At 41.6% G+C, this 17,985-nt stretch overlaps 1 protein-coding gene across 1 annotated transcript in view; it reads right to left on the bottom strand.

Annotated features, from left to right (window-relative positions):
- Positions 1–17,985, bottom strand: part of MYO16 (myosin XVI) — a 637,778-nt gene that overhangs the window by 132,448 nt on the left and 487,345 nt on the right. The window contains exon 28 of the mRNA XM_004382940.2: positions 5,576–5,678. Coding sequence (XP_004382997.2) covers positions 5,576–5,678 — 103 coding nt within the window. The remainder of the gene's footprint in view (positions 1–5,575; positions 5,679–17,985) is intronic.

Here is a 17,985-nt window from a genome sequence, read left to right as displayed (position 1 = left end):
CAGAACAAAGACTGGCATGCAGCAAACTAGGTGGGTTTACCAAAAGAGTTTCATACAACTGTTGACAAACCGCTTTGCTCGAGTAGACCATGCGAAGCCAGTATTACTCTGATTCACATTTTGATCACGTCTCTCGGCCCCTGTAAATTTTCTCCGGATGCCTGAGTAGCACGCAGGGCTCAGCACTCAGAATGAGAACTGATGACATTAAATGCTGCACAGAGTCAAATGTCCTGAGAATCCTTACCTGATGCTAGCTCTTCTCGTCTCTCTTCTCATCCTGCTTTTCTTTCTTGCCCTTTTCCCATTCTCCTTTTTTTTTTTTTTCCCTGAGACACAGTTAGAAACTAGCGTTTAAAGGTACCATGCTATTTAAGGTCACTTGGCCAACTGTTTGGGTAAGAAAGATTCTGATCAGAACTGGTCGGCTACGGGAAGTAGCTTGTTTTTCCTTCATCTACCAGCTGAATTGTAAACATAAAAAAGACACTAACTACAAGGCACAACTTGTTAAGACCAACAGAGGAATATATAAGTCCTTTGATCAAAGCTAGTTCTGTGATGCATAATCTATCCCTTTCAAATTTTGTAATCTGAAAAAAAAAGACTTTACGCAGCTATATGAAAAGATACAGATCGAGTTAAATGCAGTGGAAAGAACAGTGCGGAGGGAGAACTAGATGCTGGTCTCTGTATGCTGGCCTTCCCACCGAAACTAAATACTAACCGCACCGAATATTCTGATCAGTACACTGATCTCTAAGACAAGAGGTCTCGCTGAGGCTCAGTATTCACATATCTAACGTGAGGTCACTAAAAAAGACCAGACTTACTGGTCTGACAGTAACTGGAGCAACCCCAGAGACTGTGGCCCCCGGACACCCTGCTAATTCAGAACTGAAGCCACTTCCGAAGTCCACCTTTCAGCCAAAGATTAGACAGACCTATGGAATAAACAATAACACATGTGAGGAAAGTGCTTCTTAGTTCATTTAAGTATACGAGACCAAATGGGCAACACCTGCCCAAAACCGAAGAGGAGAAAGCAAGACAGGACTGGAAACCTGGACAAATGGACATGGGGAATCCAAGGTGGAAAGGGAAAGGGGGAGAGTGCTGACATATTGTGGGGATTGCAACCAATGTCACAAAACAATTTTTGTATAAATTTTTGAATGAGAAACTAATTTGTGCTGTAAACTTTCACCTAAAACAATAAAAATAAAATAAGATGAGGTTATTCATGTTCACCCAGCCTACTTTCATCTTTCTGCACAGAGTTGAAATAAAATGAGTACAAAACTCTAAATAGTTGAAACTAAACTTATAGATGAGAGGAATTATTATTTATTAAATATTAAAAAAGTTCTCGTGTCTCTCATACTGACCCCAAGCCCATGACTACATCAACAATACACACCATGCATGAGGTGGTACCAAACTGGACAGCAGTGAAGAGAGCATGTCTCCACCCTCATCTGAAGCAGAAGGAAATTCTGGGCTTCACAATATCCCGTTGAATTGCTACAAGGTTTAAGAGCATGTGAATCACGGGAGTTAGAGTCCCCATACTGACGATTTAAAGGCTTTCCTTGTATAGGGTTTGATCAAAGGTAAGGCGAGATGGAGAAATCCCACAAGATCTCCAACATCCATTAGATTTCTAGTTAAGAGAATAGACTTTCTAGCTAACACTGTATGTAGCTTTAAACACTGGAAGCTGCCTTCAGCCCCTGCACTGCTTTCAAAAAAAAAGGAAAATAACTATTAATTTCATGCTAACCGTTCAGGGCCAAAGGATGAAAGCTGACTGCTTAATAAAAACACACATTATAACTCTTGGCAATTTGGGAATAGTGCTGCAGACATGCTAACCATCCATCACACACTTCACTGTTGCTTCAGTAGAACAGCTCCTCATTTAATTGTTGTCCTGATTAACAACCTGGAATGCAGTTACTAGCAGCTCTACGTGGAACTATCAACACATTTGAAATAAATGCTTTGCTTTTGAAACTGAAGAGTCTCGCTTTCCAGGTCAAGAATAAAGGATGTTTTTTAAAAAAATTCTTTTGCCGTCTGGCTAGCATAAAGTGAAATATGAATAAGCTTTTGTTTCTGTGAAGTCAATTATTTGTCTTGTGGTATAAAGCATATGAAAGTTTCCATCTGGGAGAAGCTGCAGAAAAGCCATCCTTCCTAACTAGACAACACCGAACACATACGCAAATATGCAAAGAGAATTAATTTCTTTTTTGCTCCCATACTTTCAATCTCCTTTAGAGGAGTTAAGATGTAAGGATAAGACTAGCTAGGGCAATGGAATGGGAGGCTTTGCTCGTGTTTTATTTTGATGTTCTTTGTCAAAGTCCCAATTATGTTTCAATTTAAAATCATCCTCAGCTGTAATTCCAGTCTTGGAGCCCTGGTGGCACAGTGGTTAAGAGCTATGGCTGCTAACCAAAAGGTTGGCAGTTCAAATCCACCAGCCACTCCTTGGAAACTCTATGGGTCAGTTCTACTTGTCCTGTAGGGTCGCTATGAGTCGGAATCAACTTGATGGCAACGGGTTTGGCAGCCACAAGCGGATGGAGCCCTGGTGGCACAATGATTAAGGGCTCGTCAGCTAACTAGAAGGTCAGCAGTTCGAAACTACTAGCCGCTCTGTGGGAGAAAAGACCTGGCGATCTGCTTCGGTTAAGACTACAGCCTAGGAAACGCTATGGAGCAGTTCTACTCTGTCATGAAGAGTCGACATGAGTCGGAATGGGCTCGACGGCACACAAGAACCACCACCACAAGTAGAGCTATGTAGGTGAGAGAAACTACTATTGAATAAATATTAAAAAATTCTTGCGCCTCTCATACTAACTCCAAACCCATGAATACATCAACAATACATACCATGCATGAGTTGGTACCTGTTATGGAATTGTATCCCTCTAAAATATGTGTCAACTAGGCTAGACCATGATTCCCAGTATTGTGTGACTGTCCACCATTTTGTCATCTGATGTGATTTTCCTATGAGTTCTAACTCCTATTTCTATGTTAATGATGTGGGATTAGTGGCAGTTATGTTTATGAGTCAGGACTCAATCTACAAGATTAGATTGTGTTTTAACTCAATCTCTTTTGAGATATAAAAGGGAGAAGCAAGCAGAGATGGGGGGGGGGCAGTGCTCATACCACCAAGAAAGAAGTGCCAGGAGCAGAGCGCATCCTTTGGACCCAGAGTTCCCGTGCAGAGAAGCTCCTAGACCAGCGGAAGATTGTTGACAAGGACCTTCGTCCAGAGCTGACAGAGAGAGAAAGACTTCCCCTGGAGCTGACGTCCTGAATTTGGACTTCTAGCCTACTAGACTGTGAGACAATAAACTTCTGTTTGTTGAAGCCATCCACTAGTGGTATTTCTGTTATAGCAGCACTAGATGACTAAGACAGTACCAAACAAGACAGCAATGAAGAGAGGATGCCTCCATCCTCATCTGAAGCAGAAGGAAATTCTGGTACTCCACCTGCATTGGATTCTCATGCTTTACAGCATTTTATTGGAATGACTGATGGCTGCTCAAATATGATGATTATGTCTAGTCACTTTCATAGTGGAAGAATTACTCCAGACTTCCCTCACTTCCATGCACAAGTCAAGCTTCCTTTTCAACATTAACTACAAAAAAAAAAAAAAATTACTTCTGAGTACTCTTCAAAAAAGTGGGGCAATGGTGGTTCAGGGATAGAATTCTCACCTTCCAAGTGGGAGACCCGATTCGATTCCTGGCCAATGCACCTCAGACACAACTACCACCCACCTGTCAGTGGTGGATTGCATGTTGCTCTGATGCTGAACAGGTTTCGGTGGAGCTTCCAGAATAAGACATACTATGGAGAAAGGCCTGGAGATCTACTTCCAAAAAATCAGCCAGTGGAAACCCAATGGGTCACAATGGTCTGCTCACATAGTACATGGGGTCGCTGGGAGTGGGGCCAATTCAAATGGCAGTTAACAACAACAACAGCTCTTTAAAGGAAAAAAATAAAAGATAATCTTAGCATTATATTATTCATGATCCATTACTACTCAGTTACTTATCTAAAAGTTCCAGCAATGATTCAGTTGAAATGAGTTTAGTTACCCACAAGCTGGTTAAATAATCCTTCCTATATGTGAATCACACATCTTATGTCACTGACCCTCACTTGGTTCGCTGACTTCACTCTTTGTTAGTAATTCCTCGTTTCTCCTTCATTTTTTATCCAATCTCTTGGCACTGATGTGCATCCATGACAACTACAGACTGTGTAAGCTTCCTCCTTCAGCCTGCTATTTAAAGTTCAACTTCCATTATTAGTTAAGAAAAAAGAAAAGGAAAGAAAAAAGGTAATGAGAAAAGAGATTGGGTGGCACAATCTAATCATTACTCATCAATGCCAAGGATTCTAGCTTCTTTGTTCTTTGTCATAGACGGATGAGTGTGCTCCTGTCAATCCAGCTTTGTCTACCCATTTTACCTAAATTGGACCACTTTCAAACACAGTCAGCCATTCTGAACCATCTGTCCATGTCATTTGTGAAGCAAAGTCCCCATTTTTGGCCTTATCAATTATCAGACATTTTCACTTTTAGAAGCTACCTCTATCTTTATTTTAATAAGATTTATGTCTGCTGTCCGTTAAGCCTTATGTTTTGCCAAAGCTATTAACTACCACACCATTTGCCACCTATGCACTTTCGGTTATGTTTTATAGCTAACCGCTTCCAAGCAATTCCTGGTATCGTGGGCTTCGTTCTCTTTCCCATTCTTCATTCTCTAAAATTACTTTCTCTATTCTCTTAAATTTCAGTTCTCCTCTCTCTCCCTAATGCTAGCCAAAGATGGCACTCTGATGTTGTTTAAGATATTTAACAAAATCCAGAACAGTCTCCTGCTTTTTTTGGTGTTTCCCCATGTCATTTTGTCTCATATGATTTCCTCCTTCTGGAAAGCTAGCTAGCTCCAGAGGTGGCAAGGAGCTGTGCCATTTAAAAGGATCACAGAACACAATTAAAGGTTTACAATTATGAAGCTTTTGGCAACAAAGGACAGTAATGTTCTCAGGGTGTGACAGGCGAGAAGTAGGCAATAGAAAAAAGGCGGGGGGGCCGAAACAAAACTTGAATGAGTCTGCAAAGTCCTGGTCTAAAGAGCACTTGTGAGGTAGCAAGTCTGAGAAAAGCATCAACCTGAGTTCCTCATATTTTGGCGCCTCTGACTTCTGCTTCCTTTTGGATACTCCGAAAAGCTTTAGTGAGAAAGTCTGAATCTGACACACAGGCAAACTTCACAGCATGTCACAAACTCCTCATCACTTGGAAAAGAGACTCTGGGTTTCCTTCGTGTGTTGGCTACATGCTGCTAAAATCAGTAAATCATAAAGACGGAGGCTCTTCCCGGGAATACATTCAATGCCTTGCCTGGCCAAACACTTCAAAAGAATCTGTTTTGGCCAGAAATCCTCTCGTGGCTCCCCCAATGACTCAGCTCACTTACTTAAAATCCTAACCTGACGTTTCAGGGGCTTGTAGGTCACCAACCTGCCAGCCTTGTAATTTGCACTGTTGCAGAACAAGCCGACATTTCCCCTCAGCAGACAGTTTCCTCTTCTCACCCAGGAACGTAGCAGCCAATGGTTTAAACCTGTGAAAAGCAGCAGGGACATAAAAGCAAAGAGTGAGTGTCGAGCAAACGATTATATTCAAGAGGGCAATCTGTGTTACAGAGTTTCTCCAACGTCTCCATTCTGATTTTATCCCAATAATCCCCAAATCCCCCATCCACTGTGAATTTAATGGGTGATTGTGAACAATCCTGATCTTTTAAATGAAAAATGATTTTTAAAAAATGAGTCGAAGGCTTAATGCATGTTTAACATTGTTATGGAATGACAACAATCATTCATCAAAATAGAATTTGAAAAGAAATCGTATTTCCTATCAGTTGTTATTTCAATATTTGATATGCTCTTAAAACTTCACTCCTTTTAGGAAATTCAAGCTTTCTTATTATTACCGTAGAGTAAATCCAGATGTAGTGAGAATCCACCCTGAGGAAATCTAGAAACATCCAGAGGTTTTGTGCATGCGAGAAGTAGCGGTAGCTTACCCCACAGAGATTAGGTATTGAGTATTTTAAATATTCTAGAAGGCCATTTTTATTTTGGAAAGTTCCTCTGAGTAATAAATTTTTATTCCCTGACCGAAATTCTTGTTAATATAACAATTTACTATGGATTTTGAAAAGTTACTTTCAAGATTACATCACTCAACTTAAGAAATCTTTGCTCGCGTGGTATTTGTGGGGTAAGGATCAGCAGGAATCCAGTTCCCAATATGTGTGGATTGATCCAGCCCTCAAAGCCCCACTTCTCCACCCTCATGACCAGCCGCTTCTGTGGCACTCTCTCTGACCCTCGCCACCCGGAGTTAGGTCAGAGCCCACAAGTCCTTCAGACTGCCAAACAGACGGACACCAGTCTTAAATTTGGGCAGTCCACAAGACACCACAACCATCTGACCTGCTAGCCACCAGTCTGGGGCTAGTTTCCCACTACCCTTTCAGGATGCCAGCAGCAAGCCTGGGAATCCACATGATATCCTTACGGTCTAAGCTGGCTCCTACTGCCCCTTTAACCCACTGCCCTTGAGTCGATTCCAACTCACAGCGACCCTATAGGACAGAGTAGAGCTGCCCAACAGGGTTTCCAAAGATTGGCTGGCGGGTTTGAACTGCTGACTTTTTGGTTAGCAGCCAAGCTCTTAACCACTCTAAATCACTGGAACAACTCATAGGAGTATACCATACGTACGACCACAGGTTTATTCAAGCCAAAAAGGATATAAACAAAGAGACACACAGGGCAAGGTCTAGAAGGGTTCCCAACACAGAGCTTGCATATCCCAAGGGACCAGCTACCCTCTTGAGAGCATCTACTCTTGTTAACCAGGAGGCTCTCTGTGCCTCCATGTTCGGGACTTTTATCTGCCAGTCCTGCATCAGGCCTCCTGAAGCTAGCTGATATTGACCTCCCAACTGAGTCTTTTCTCGCGTGGCCTAGAAGTCACAGACAAAGACACCCCAGTTACACCAAGGGCTATTTCTCCAAACCCAAGGACAACAGCCACCTTACTCAGGGTACAACTAAGTCCTTTACCCCCCAGTATTTAACTGATATATAAACAAACATTGAAAAAAAAAAAAGAAATAAAAAGACAAGACATTAAAGAGCGAAGATCCGTGTAACCGTATCTCCTTGTATCGTGCATTTATCACTTTTATGTCGGGCTGAACTATAAGCTGATGTGAATTCAATGCCAAAACTTAAGGGGGAACACACACTGTTTATCACACGTTTCCTGCTGTTTTCTGTAGACTACCTTAACATTTCATTTAGAGTTCACTGCGGCATATTTGGCATCTTCTGAATTCAGTCTGTTCAGTTTCTTTAGGGCAATTAAGGAAGGAACTGCATTGCTACGCACCTTTATCACTATACCCCCTCTGAAGGAGCAGCGGGGGTATTATTGCACATGTTCCACTGACAGCCCCACACAATTTATATCCATGTCTTTATTCCTGCAAGCACTGCAGATAAATGAGATCCCCAGGACATGGGACAGTGCGGCTGTGACTATAAGTCCGGGGTATAACATATAAAACTATCTGACTTTTTCAGTAGAAGACATTTCTTACTTCTTTCTTAACTCTTTTGCATTGTCATGGCCAAAATCCACCATGTTATTTTTCCCTGGATTGAAAATCTTCATAATCTTGCTAATCATGAGTCAGCCAAAATAAATACATCATCAGCAACAACCCTTCCTTCTCATGTATAGGTTTTTGCTCAAGTATCAAACTCTGTGGGTTTAAAAATAGCAAAAATAGTTAAGTACTGGGGACTGAACACTGAAATTGTAGCCCAGAGGCGAGGATATAAAAATCATGCAGATTATTTTTATCATGCCAAATGCACTGGAATCATCTGTGGATGACTGAAACATCCAGTGACATTTTTTTTCTTGGATAGGCAGCACAGATATGATTTCCTACACGTTAGGTGCTGAGGCAGCTGTCTTTCTGATGTTTATTTTTTTAAGCTGGCCATTCTGCTGTTGCTGCAGAAGAGAGAAGGGAATTTCCAGGATATAACAGAGCAGAGCAAGGTGAGAATAATGGAGCGTGTGTGTTTGTGTGTGTGTGTGTGTGTGTGGAGGGGCAGGAAACTGGAGTAAACTGTGCAAAAGCACTGTGTTTAGACCACTTAAAAGCTTATGGACGTCCCCCAAAGACGCTGCACGTGACATCAGGGTATGCTCTAAGAAAACACGCATGTTTTATGATGTTTGAATGGTTGAAAGGTGACAAGTAATATAATTGTACAACGTGTTATAATAGGAAAGGAACTGGATGGGGGATGTGAAAACTGAGCTTCAGTTTCCACCTTTGCTACTCATCTACTACGAAGACTTCGGCAAATCACCTATCAAGTAATGCTCCCCCCTCTGGTCGTGCTGCATCTGTCTGCTTCTCCCAGTTTCGTCATAAATTCTATTTTGTATTATTAGCACTAGTTTAACTCCTATCTGTCCTCAAACTGTGTGAGCTTCCTCAGGGCAAGGGGCCATCTTTGTACATTTTATGGTGTCTACTGGCTTTCCTTTGCGTGTAAACCCATTGCCATCAAGTCGATTCCGACTCATAGCAACCCTAGAGGACAGAGTAGAACTGCCCCATAGGGTTTCCAAGGCGGCTGGTGGATTCAAACTGGTGACCTTTTGGTTAGCAGCCATAGCTCTTAACCACTGTGCCACCGGGGCTCCCTTTGCACATAGCGTGTACAAATACATGATGGGGGGCCAAGAAATCACAGAGGGGGAAATGAGGGGAGGGAAGAAACACTTCCTGAGCCCTGAATGCGTGCAAGGTTCTCTTCATATGCCACTTTACCTACTTCTTACAGGTGTAGGAGGCCTGTACGACCACCCTCTTTTCATGGTGAGAAAAAGATGCTCACAAATATTAAATCACTTGCCTATGTTCACAGAAACGGTAAAAATAGCAAAGCTGGAATTTAAACCCAGGTTAATCTGACTCCAGAGCCAATCTCTTTCCATCATCAGAGGCCTTGCTCTAGGCTAGTTGAGAACTAAATCAACTATAGATGATTCTGGAGGGAAAAAGGGAGAGAGTGACCGTGAAAGGGGTAGAACTCTTCAGAAATCCTCAATGTATTAGACATGTTGGAGAGATGTGGAGACAAAAATCTGGGTGCTCAGCCTTTTGTGTGACTGGATCTCTTCTTTAAACAGTCAACTAGACCTCATAATGAAAAATAGATTCATTCATGTCCTCAGGAAAATCAGTGTGTTTGTACCATCTAGCCAGAGTTACACAATGAAATAAAACCATTCAAATGATCTTTTTTTTTATTTTGCCTTAAAATTATCTCATTCTGGAACTTTGTTAATTCTAACCAAGAATGTAATTGACATAATTCATGTATCTAAATACAGGATTAAGAAGTCAGAACTAGAATCCTACACTTGGAGCTTTTTCCCCCTCATTTTATGTTGTTCTTTTGACAACTAAAATGGTATAATTCTGACATTTCGACTAAAAAGACAAAATGACATCTTAGAGTGAGATACTTATACTTTAGTGCAATTAAAAAAACATCTTGTCCTTTGAAATGTAAACGTCCTACTTAGCTGGTGTCACTGGTACAGAATAGCATGATCCCATTCTATCGCTAGACTAAAACATTCTGACAATAACTTCAATATGGGACCAAATGGTAATAATGGGGTTGACCTATAAATGGGTCTGCAGCATGGGTGTGATAGGAGATGGGATTTATAAGCTCTCATTTCCCACATCCTTTTAGCTTCTGTTGTCTGTTTTGATCCACTGAACATACCTGTGTGCAGACTTAAATCTGCCCTGTGTTTGTCATAAGCTGATTATGAAGTTAAATTTTCCAGCTAATCAGGTCTCCTTGTCTTACCCTGGTTTGGGATGATTGGAATGACTGCCCAGAAACAGGGTCTCAGGGCTCATTCATTCAAGCTCATTCAATCAGTCAACAACTATTTACTGAGCACAAAATATGTACTCTTCTATGCACTGACAAAACAGCAGGGAACAAAACAGACAAAACTCCTTATATTCTATGATGGAGAGAGAGAGAGGTAATAAAAAAGTAAATGAGGAAGTATGTGAGGTATAATAAACATGTAAAAAAAATAAAGCAGGAAAAGCTTCATTGTGAGAAAATACTGAAGATTAGGAAGGAAGCCATGGGGTTCTCTAAACCTAAATCCAAACCCGTTGCCGTGGAGTCTATTTTGACTCCTAGTGACCCTACAGGGAAAAGTAGAATTGTCCCATAAGGTTTCCAAGGAGTGGCTGATGGATACAAACTGCCGATCTTTTGGTCAGCAGCCATAGTTCTTGGGGTTCGCTAGGGGAACCATAACCCAGGTTGACAGAACAGCAGGTCCAGATGGCCAGAGTGGGGATAGCGGTTGGCCTACTGTAGGAATTTCAAGGAGGCAAGTGTGGCTGCAGCAGAGTTAAGTGACAGGAAAGGTGTAAAGATGAGTTTAGACAGGTAAACACAACAGGGTGATTGTAAGAAGTTTGGCTTTTGCTCTGAGAGCCCTAGGAAACCCTCAGAAGGGTCTGAACAGAGGAGTCATATCAATCACTGAAGCTATTATGTGGAGAGTGGACTGTGGTGGGGTAAAAGAGGAGACAGGGAGACTATCCCCATATTCCACCTAGGAGACATCAGACCAGGATGATAGCAGTGGAGGTGGCAGGAATTGGTTGGACTGTGTATATATTTGGAGGTAGAACCAATAGGATTCTCTGGTATGTAGATGTGAGATAAAGAGAGGATGACTCCAAGTTTTTTGACCTAAAGAACTGGAGGATGAAGTTGACATTTACTGCAGATGAGGTAGACACTGGAAAGAGCAGTTATTTCTCCAGACTAACACTGCATAAAGAGAAATAGTCTATGCATCTAATGAGAACCAAAAAGAATGAATTCAGATGGAAACCACGAAGGAGATGTGGACTAAATGCTTGCCAATAACCCTGAGCCAGATTTATTGCCTCTGTGGCTGCCAATTACTTGACTGTGGTTGGTTTCTTCATTGCCATGGCTGTGTTCCTGGCTGGAAAGAGCAGTACTGACCATTTCTGAAACTGCTGTACTACTGTAATGATGTGGGAAACTCAGTGCTCTCTTTGGGTTCCAACCCTAAAGCTGTGTCAGATGCTTTCATCTTCTTCACTTTTCGTATGAATGTGTCTCTGACCAATTTCAACTCACCCTTCTTCTTGCAGTCTAAATCCTAATTGCCAATATATAATAAGTGTGGGGTTTCAAGGTAAGTTATATCATAGTTACTGGAAATTTTTTAAACATAAGCACTATTCATTAAGCGCTTTCTCCAAGTCACATATTAAAAAATGAAAACTGCTCCCAATACACCTTCAGAAGAAAGGAACCGATGTTTGTTGTTGTTGTTAGGTACCATTGAGTTGGTTCCGACTCATAGCGACCCTATGCACAACAGAATGAAACATTGCCAGGTCCTGTGCCATCCTCACAATTGGTGTCATGCTTGAACCCATTGTTGCAGCCACTGTGTCAATCCATCTTGTTGAGTCTTCCTCTGTTTCGCTGACCCTCTACTTGACCAAGCATGATGTCCTTCTCCAGGGACTGGTCCCTCCTGATAACAAGTGTAAAGTACATGAGAGGAAGTCTCGCCATCCTCACTTCAAAGGGGCATTCTGACTGTATTTCTTCCAAGACAAACTTGTTTGTTCTTCTGGAAGTCCATGGTATATTCAATATTCTTCACCAGCACCATAATTCGAAGGCATTAACTCTACTTCGGTCTTCCTTATTCATTGTCCAACTTCTGCATGCATATCAGGCAACTGAAAATATCATGGCTTGGGTCAGGTGCACCTTAGACCTCAAAGTGACATCTTTGCTTTTTAACACTTTAAAGAGGTCTTTTGCAGCAAATATGCCCACTGCAATACGTCATTTCATTTCCTGACTGTTACTTCCATGGGTGTTGATTGTGGATCCAAGTAAAATCAAATCCTTGCCAAGTTCAATTTTTTCTCCATTTATCACGATGTTGCTTATTGGTCCAGTTGTGAGGATTTTTGTTTCCTTTATGTTGAGGTGTAATCCATACTGAAGACTGTGGTCTTTGATCTTCATCAGTAAGTGCTTCAAGTCCTCATTGCTTCCAGCAAGCATGGTTGTGTCATCTGCATATCACAGGTTATTAATGAGTCTTCTACAAGTCTTGATGCCACCTTCTTCTCCATATAGTCCAGCTTCTCGAGTTATGTGCTCAGCATACATACTAAGTATGGTGAAAGGATACAACCCTGACACACTCCTTTCTTCATTTTAACCATGCAGTATACCTTTGCTCTGTTCGAATGACTGCCTCTTGGTCTATGTACAGGTTCTGCACGAGCACAATTAAGTGTTCCAGAATTCTCATTCTTCCTAATGTTACCCATAATTTGTTAGGATCCACATAGTCGAATGCCTCTGAATAGTCAATAAAACATAGGTTAACATCTTTCTTGTATTCTCTGCTTTCAACCTAGATCCATCTGACATCAGCAATGATATCTCTCATTCCTCTTCTGAATCCATCTCCCTGTGGATGTATTCCTGCAACTGCTTTGGAATGCTCTTCAGCAAAATTTTACTTGAGTATGATATTAATGATATTATTCAATAATTTCTGCATTCTGTTGGATCACCTTTCTTTGGAATGGGCACAAATATGGATGTCTTCCAGTTGGTTAACCAGGTAGCTCTCTTCCACATTACCCTGCATAGATGAGTGAGCACTTCCAGTGCTGCATCTGTTTGTTGAAACATCTCAATTGGCGTTCTGTCAATTCTGAAGCCTTGTTTTTCACCAATGCCTTCAGTGTAGGTTGGATTTCTTCCTTCAGTACCATCGGTTCTTGATCATACGCTACCTCCTGAAATGGCAGAACGTCAATCGATTCTTTTTCACGCAGTGACTCTGTGTGTATTCCTCCATCTTCTTTTGATGCTTCCTGCATCGTTCAATATTTTGCGCATAGAATCCTTCAAAATTGCAACTAGAGGCTCGAATGTTTTCTTCAGTTCTTTCAGCTCGAGAAATGCCAAGTGTGTGCTTCCTTTTTCATTTTCTACCTCCAGATCTTCGCATCTTTCATTATAATACTTTACTTTGTCTTTTTGAGCCACCTTTTGAAATCATCTGTTCAGCTCTTTTACTTCATCATTTCTTCCATTCACTTTAGCTACTCTACATTCAAGAGCAAGTTTCAGAGTCTCTTCTGACCTCCATTTTGGTCTTTTCTTTCTTTCCTGTCTTTTTAATGACCTTTCGCTTTCTTCATGTATGATGTCCTTGATGTCATTCCACAACTTGTCTGATCTTTGGTCATTTAAACATGACTATAAATCATGTTAGTTTATAACATGCGTTGCCCTATATGGTGATCAACGATCCTGGTTTTCCCAGGACTCCAGCACTGAAAATCTCACATCCTGAGAAACCTCTGTATCAGGCAAACTAGGATGGCTGGTACCCTAGCCTTAGCTCAAAGTGCATGGAAGAGGATTCAATTAATTCTCATCTCAAAAAGTTGGTGAAGACCACAAAGAAGAGGAGAAATTGAGCTGGACCATTCAAACATTCATTCACTCATTCATTCACTCATTCATTCTCTCTCAACTATTCATTGTTGTTATTATTGTTAGGTGCCATTGAGTCAATTTCTACTCATAGCAACCCCATGTGACACAGTAGAACTTATGTGACAGAGTAGAACTTACTCAATGGTTTTTCCTGGCTATTCTTTATGGAAGCAGATTGCTAGATCTTTCTCTCACAGAGCTGCTGGGTCGGTTTGAACCACCAACCTTTCAGTTAGCAGCTGAGTGCTTAACCACTGAGCAACCAAGTTTCCTTTTGACTATTCCTTGGGGCCCCATTATGGTGCTAAGTGATGGGATGTAAAAATGATCAAAAACATAATAAGACCAAATTCATGCCCATGAGAAATTCAGCTTTGCTGAAGAAACTGAGAAGCAAGTCAAGAATCCTGGAAGAATTTGGGAAGAACCAGAAGTCAGCCTGGAACCTAAAATAACAGAGAGAAGGGGGTGCATTTCCCTTCCTGGAGAGAGGCTCAGATAGTAAAGGCTTCCACTGAGATGTGAGTGATGAATGGGGTTAGCCAGGTTGCTAAACCACTTCCCAGAGAGAGAGAACAGCAAAACCAAAGGCCAGGAAGCATAGAGACATGTGTTGCCTGGAAGAACATATGGAGAAATGGCTGGACTTGAGACTGACTTAAGAGTTATGTAGCCATGAACTATCTTACAGGCTATACCAAGGAACTTTGGATTCTGCCTTTTCTAAGTGACTGGGAGCTTTTGTAAAATCTGAAGCAGGGAGTAGCAGTCTTTGTGTTCTGGAAGAATTATCCTGACAGCAGTATGAGGGACAATCAGAACTAGGGAAAACTTAGGAGGATGGTGAGACAAGTTAGGAGGCTAATTTAACAGTCCAGGAGAGATATTAGGGCCATGACAGGGAAGAGAAAAGAATACTCAAGGGATAGAATCAATCAACTTTGGTTTCTCAATGGATATGAGAAATGAGGAAGGAAAAGAGCCTAAGTTAAGTAGGATTTTAAGTGGCAGAGAAGGGATGGATATTTTCAGTAGTTTTGCCCCAACAGAAGTCTAAGAGAGGGAGAGAGAGATTTATAAACAGAAATAAGTGCTGTCTACAATTTCAAACCAAAGAAAAATCTTCATGTGTGCCTAGTTCTAGTTCTGATGTGACTATTACATAGCTTAGGTCTTTACACATGAACAGAAATCACCACCAGAAGTGCCATCCTGGGCTACAAAGGATGGTACCAGAAATTGGAAATGCAATGCAAATAACAGGAAAAAAGAAACGTAATAATAAACACAAATAATAATAATAAACACAAAGCATCTAGATGTCACAAGTGATATGTGAATAACAATAAATCATTCAGGGGAGTTAGAACTTGTGACAGACATAAAACCCTGTAATATAAAAGAGTTCCAGTTCCGGTTGCTCTCGAGTTGATTCCAACTCATGGTGACCCCGTGTGTGTCAGAGTAGAGCTATGCTCCATAGGGTTTTCAATGGCTGATTTTTTTGAAAGCAGATGCTCAGGACTTTCTTCCGAGGTGCTTCTGGGTGGGCTCAAACCTCCAACGTTTCCTTTAGCAAGCAGCTGAGTGCGTTAACTGTTTGTTTCACCCAGTGACTCCACAAAAGAGTTGGAATAGGCATTAGCACTGAAGAGTGTTTTCAGGTCTCACCTATATGCCCTGAAAATATGGGTCAATCACACAACTACACACCTGGATACACACATGAGATTTACAAACAAGTCTACCTGTCCAGTGAGCCTAAACTGCCAAGCAGCCAGTCAGTTGCTAACTCATGTATGTTGTCAAAATGTTTTAACCATCTTGATGTAGAGGCACCCATAGACAGACAGCTGTCCAGTGTCATAGATCTCCCTTGGAATATAATGGATGACGTCCATAAGGGTCACCAGGGGGTCAATACCATTTATTATCTTTACAATGATCTAGACAGAGGACTAGCCAACATAGTCTAGATGTCTTCATAAGATACATATGGAAGAGTGTGGTCAACACCTGGCAGATGGAAATTAAGACTTCCGGATCACTCCATCACATTTCAGACAGCTTGAATTAAAAAAAAAAATTGGAATCAAAGTCATAAAATGGGTGAAATCAGCAGGGGGGAAAAAAGCCAACCACAAACAGAACACTGAAGAGAAACGTCACCTGTGGAGTGGACAGCGTGACGCTAGGGAACACTCATACAGAACTATAAGTGAAAGTGCAACATCGAAGGTCAAATTCATTTTGGGGTCCCTGGTGGCACAGTGGTTAAGAGCTTGGCTGCTAACTAAAAGGTTGGCAGTTCGAATCCACTAGTTGCTCCTTGGAAACACTATTGGGCAGGTCTATTCTGTCCTATAGGGTCACTATGAGTCGGAATTGACTCAACGGCAACGGGTTTGGGTTTTTTTTTTTTAAATTTTTATGTTTTAAGAAAGAGCCCTAGTGGTGCAGTGGTTAAGTGCTCAGCTGTTAACCGGAAGGTTGGTGGTTTGAACCCACCAGCTGCCCAGTGAGAGAAAGATGTGGCAGTCTGCTTCTGTAAAGATTTACAGCCTTGGAAACTCCATGGGGGAAGATTTAGTCTGTCCTGTAGGGTCACTATGAATTGGAATCAACTCAACAGCAATGGGTTATATTTTAAGTCCCCGAGTGCTGCAAATGGCTAAGCACTCCGTTAGACTACTAGCCAAAAGGTTAGCAGTTTGAAGCCACCCAGAGGTGCCTTGGAAGAAAGGCCTAGAGATCTGCTTCCAAAAGGTTTTGAAAGAGAGCTTATGCAGCAACCTTAGGGGGAGGAAGGACTGGAATTGTGCAATTTCACAGCAGCCAATGGATGAAAGAGTTTGAAAATTCGGTCAGCAGTGCTAAACGCTTGCAGAGACAGGAAAGACCATCAAGACTGAGAGTTTCTCAGTCTGGTGACTGGGGAATCAAGGGCAGTCTCAGAGTACATGGTAGAGGTCGGACTGCTGTGGCATCCAGGGAGAGCAGATGGTGAAGGAGTAGAAGGTCTTAGCTCTGGTAGTTCATGACATAAATAAAAGGTCAAGAGCTTCAGAGTGAAATAGAGTCAATGAAAGATTTGGGGTGTTTTACTTTTTTAAGAGACAAGGAAGACCTGATAACGCTCCTAGTCAACAGCATTTGTGGAACTATACAAAGGCTACAGTCTATTCCTGTGCATTTTTCTCTGTTTCTGCTTTTATCCAGATTATTCCCTTTAGTAATTTTTAGCTCAGGCAGAATGAGAATGTACTTTCTTCTTTAATCATTTCCTTGATATATTCCCACAAGGCACCGCCCAGTTTTCTGCCACCTACTGCGTACACCACAAATGAAGCTGACTGGCTATGGTTAAATGGGGACTCATTTTACCAGTTTGATGAACTTGCCTGGAGCGTTCATTTTGCTCCTCATATTCATGCTCCCGCAGTAAACATGGTGCAGGTGCAGAAGGGTGATTTTCTAGCTATTTGGGGCTAATTTCCAGCGTTCAGAAGGCTGAGCAGTGGGCTGAGCTTTACAGCTGCCTAGCAACAGGACTGACATACATCATGAAAATAGTGAGAGGTATGAAGAAAGAGGACAAGAAGTGGGCTTGAGAGAGAAATAAAACCTGTCTCAAAGTGGCAGGTGGGGGAGAATCAGAAAGAGAAATGAAACACACAGAGAGAGAAAGATAGGATTTGCAGGTGATTTTTGCCTGGAGAGGAGGACTTTTTTCTTTAAAGAAAAGAATATGGTAGCAAAGAGACAAAGTTTTCAAAAATCGTCTAGCTCACACAAAGATCTATTGTGTTCTCTTAATGTACTTACTCTTTCCCTTCACTTCATGACTCTTATGGTAAAAAAAAAAAAAAAAAAAAAAATTCCCAAACCATCTACCATTGCCATCAAGTCGATTCTGACTCATAGTGATCTTATAGGTCAGGGTAGAACTGCACTATAGGGTTTCCAAGGTATATTGAATATACCAGGGACTGAGAAGAACAAACAAATCTGTTTTGGAAGGAGTACAGCCAGAGTGCTCCTTAGAAGGGAGGATGGTGAGACCTCGTTGCACGTACTTTGGACATGGTATCAGGAGGGATCAGTCCCTGCAGAAGGACATCATGCTTGGTAAAGTAGCGGGTCAGTGAAAGAGAGGAAGACCCTCAGCGAGATGGACTGACATGGTGACGGCCATGATGG

This window comes from Trichechus manatus, unplaced genomic scaffold (assembly GCF_000243295.1).
Source record: "Trichechus manatus latirostris isolate Lorelei unplaced genomic scaffold, TriManLat1.0 scaffold00102, whole genome shotgun sequence".
Classification (NCBI taxonomy): domain Eukaryota; kingdom Metazoa; phylum Chordata; class Mammalia; order Sirenia; family Trichechidae; genus Trichechus; species Trichechus manatus.
This window is presented reverse-complemented; position numbering and strand designations above follow the sequence as displayed.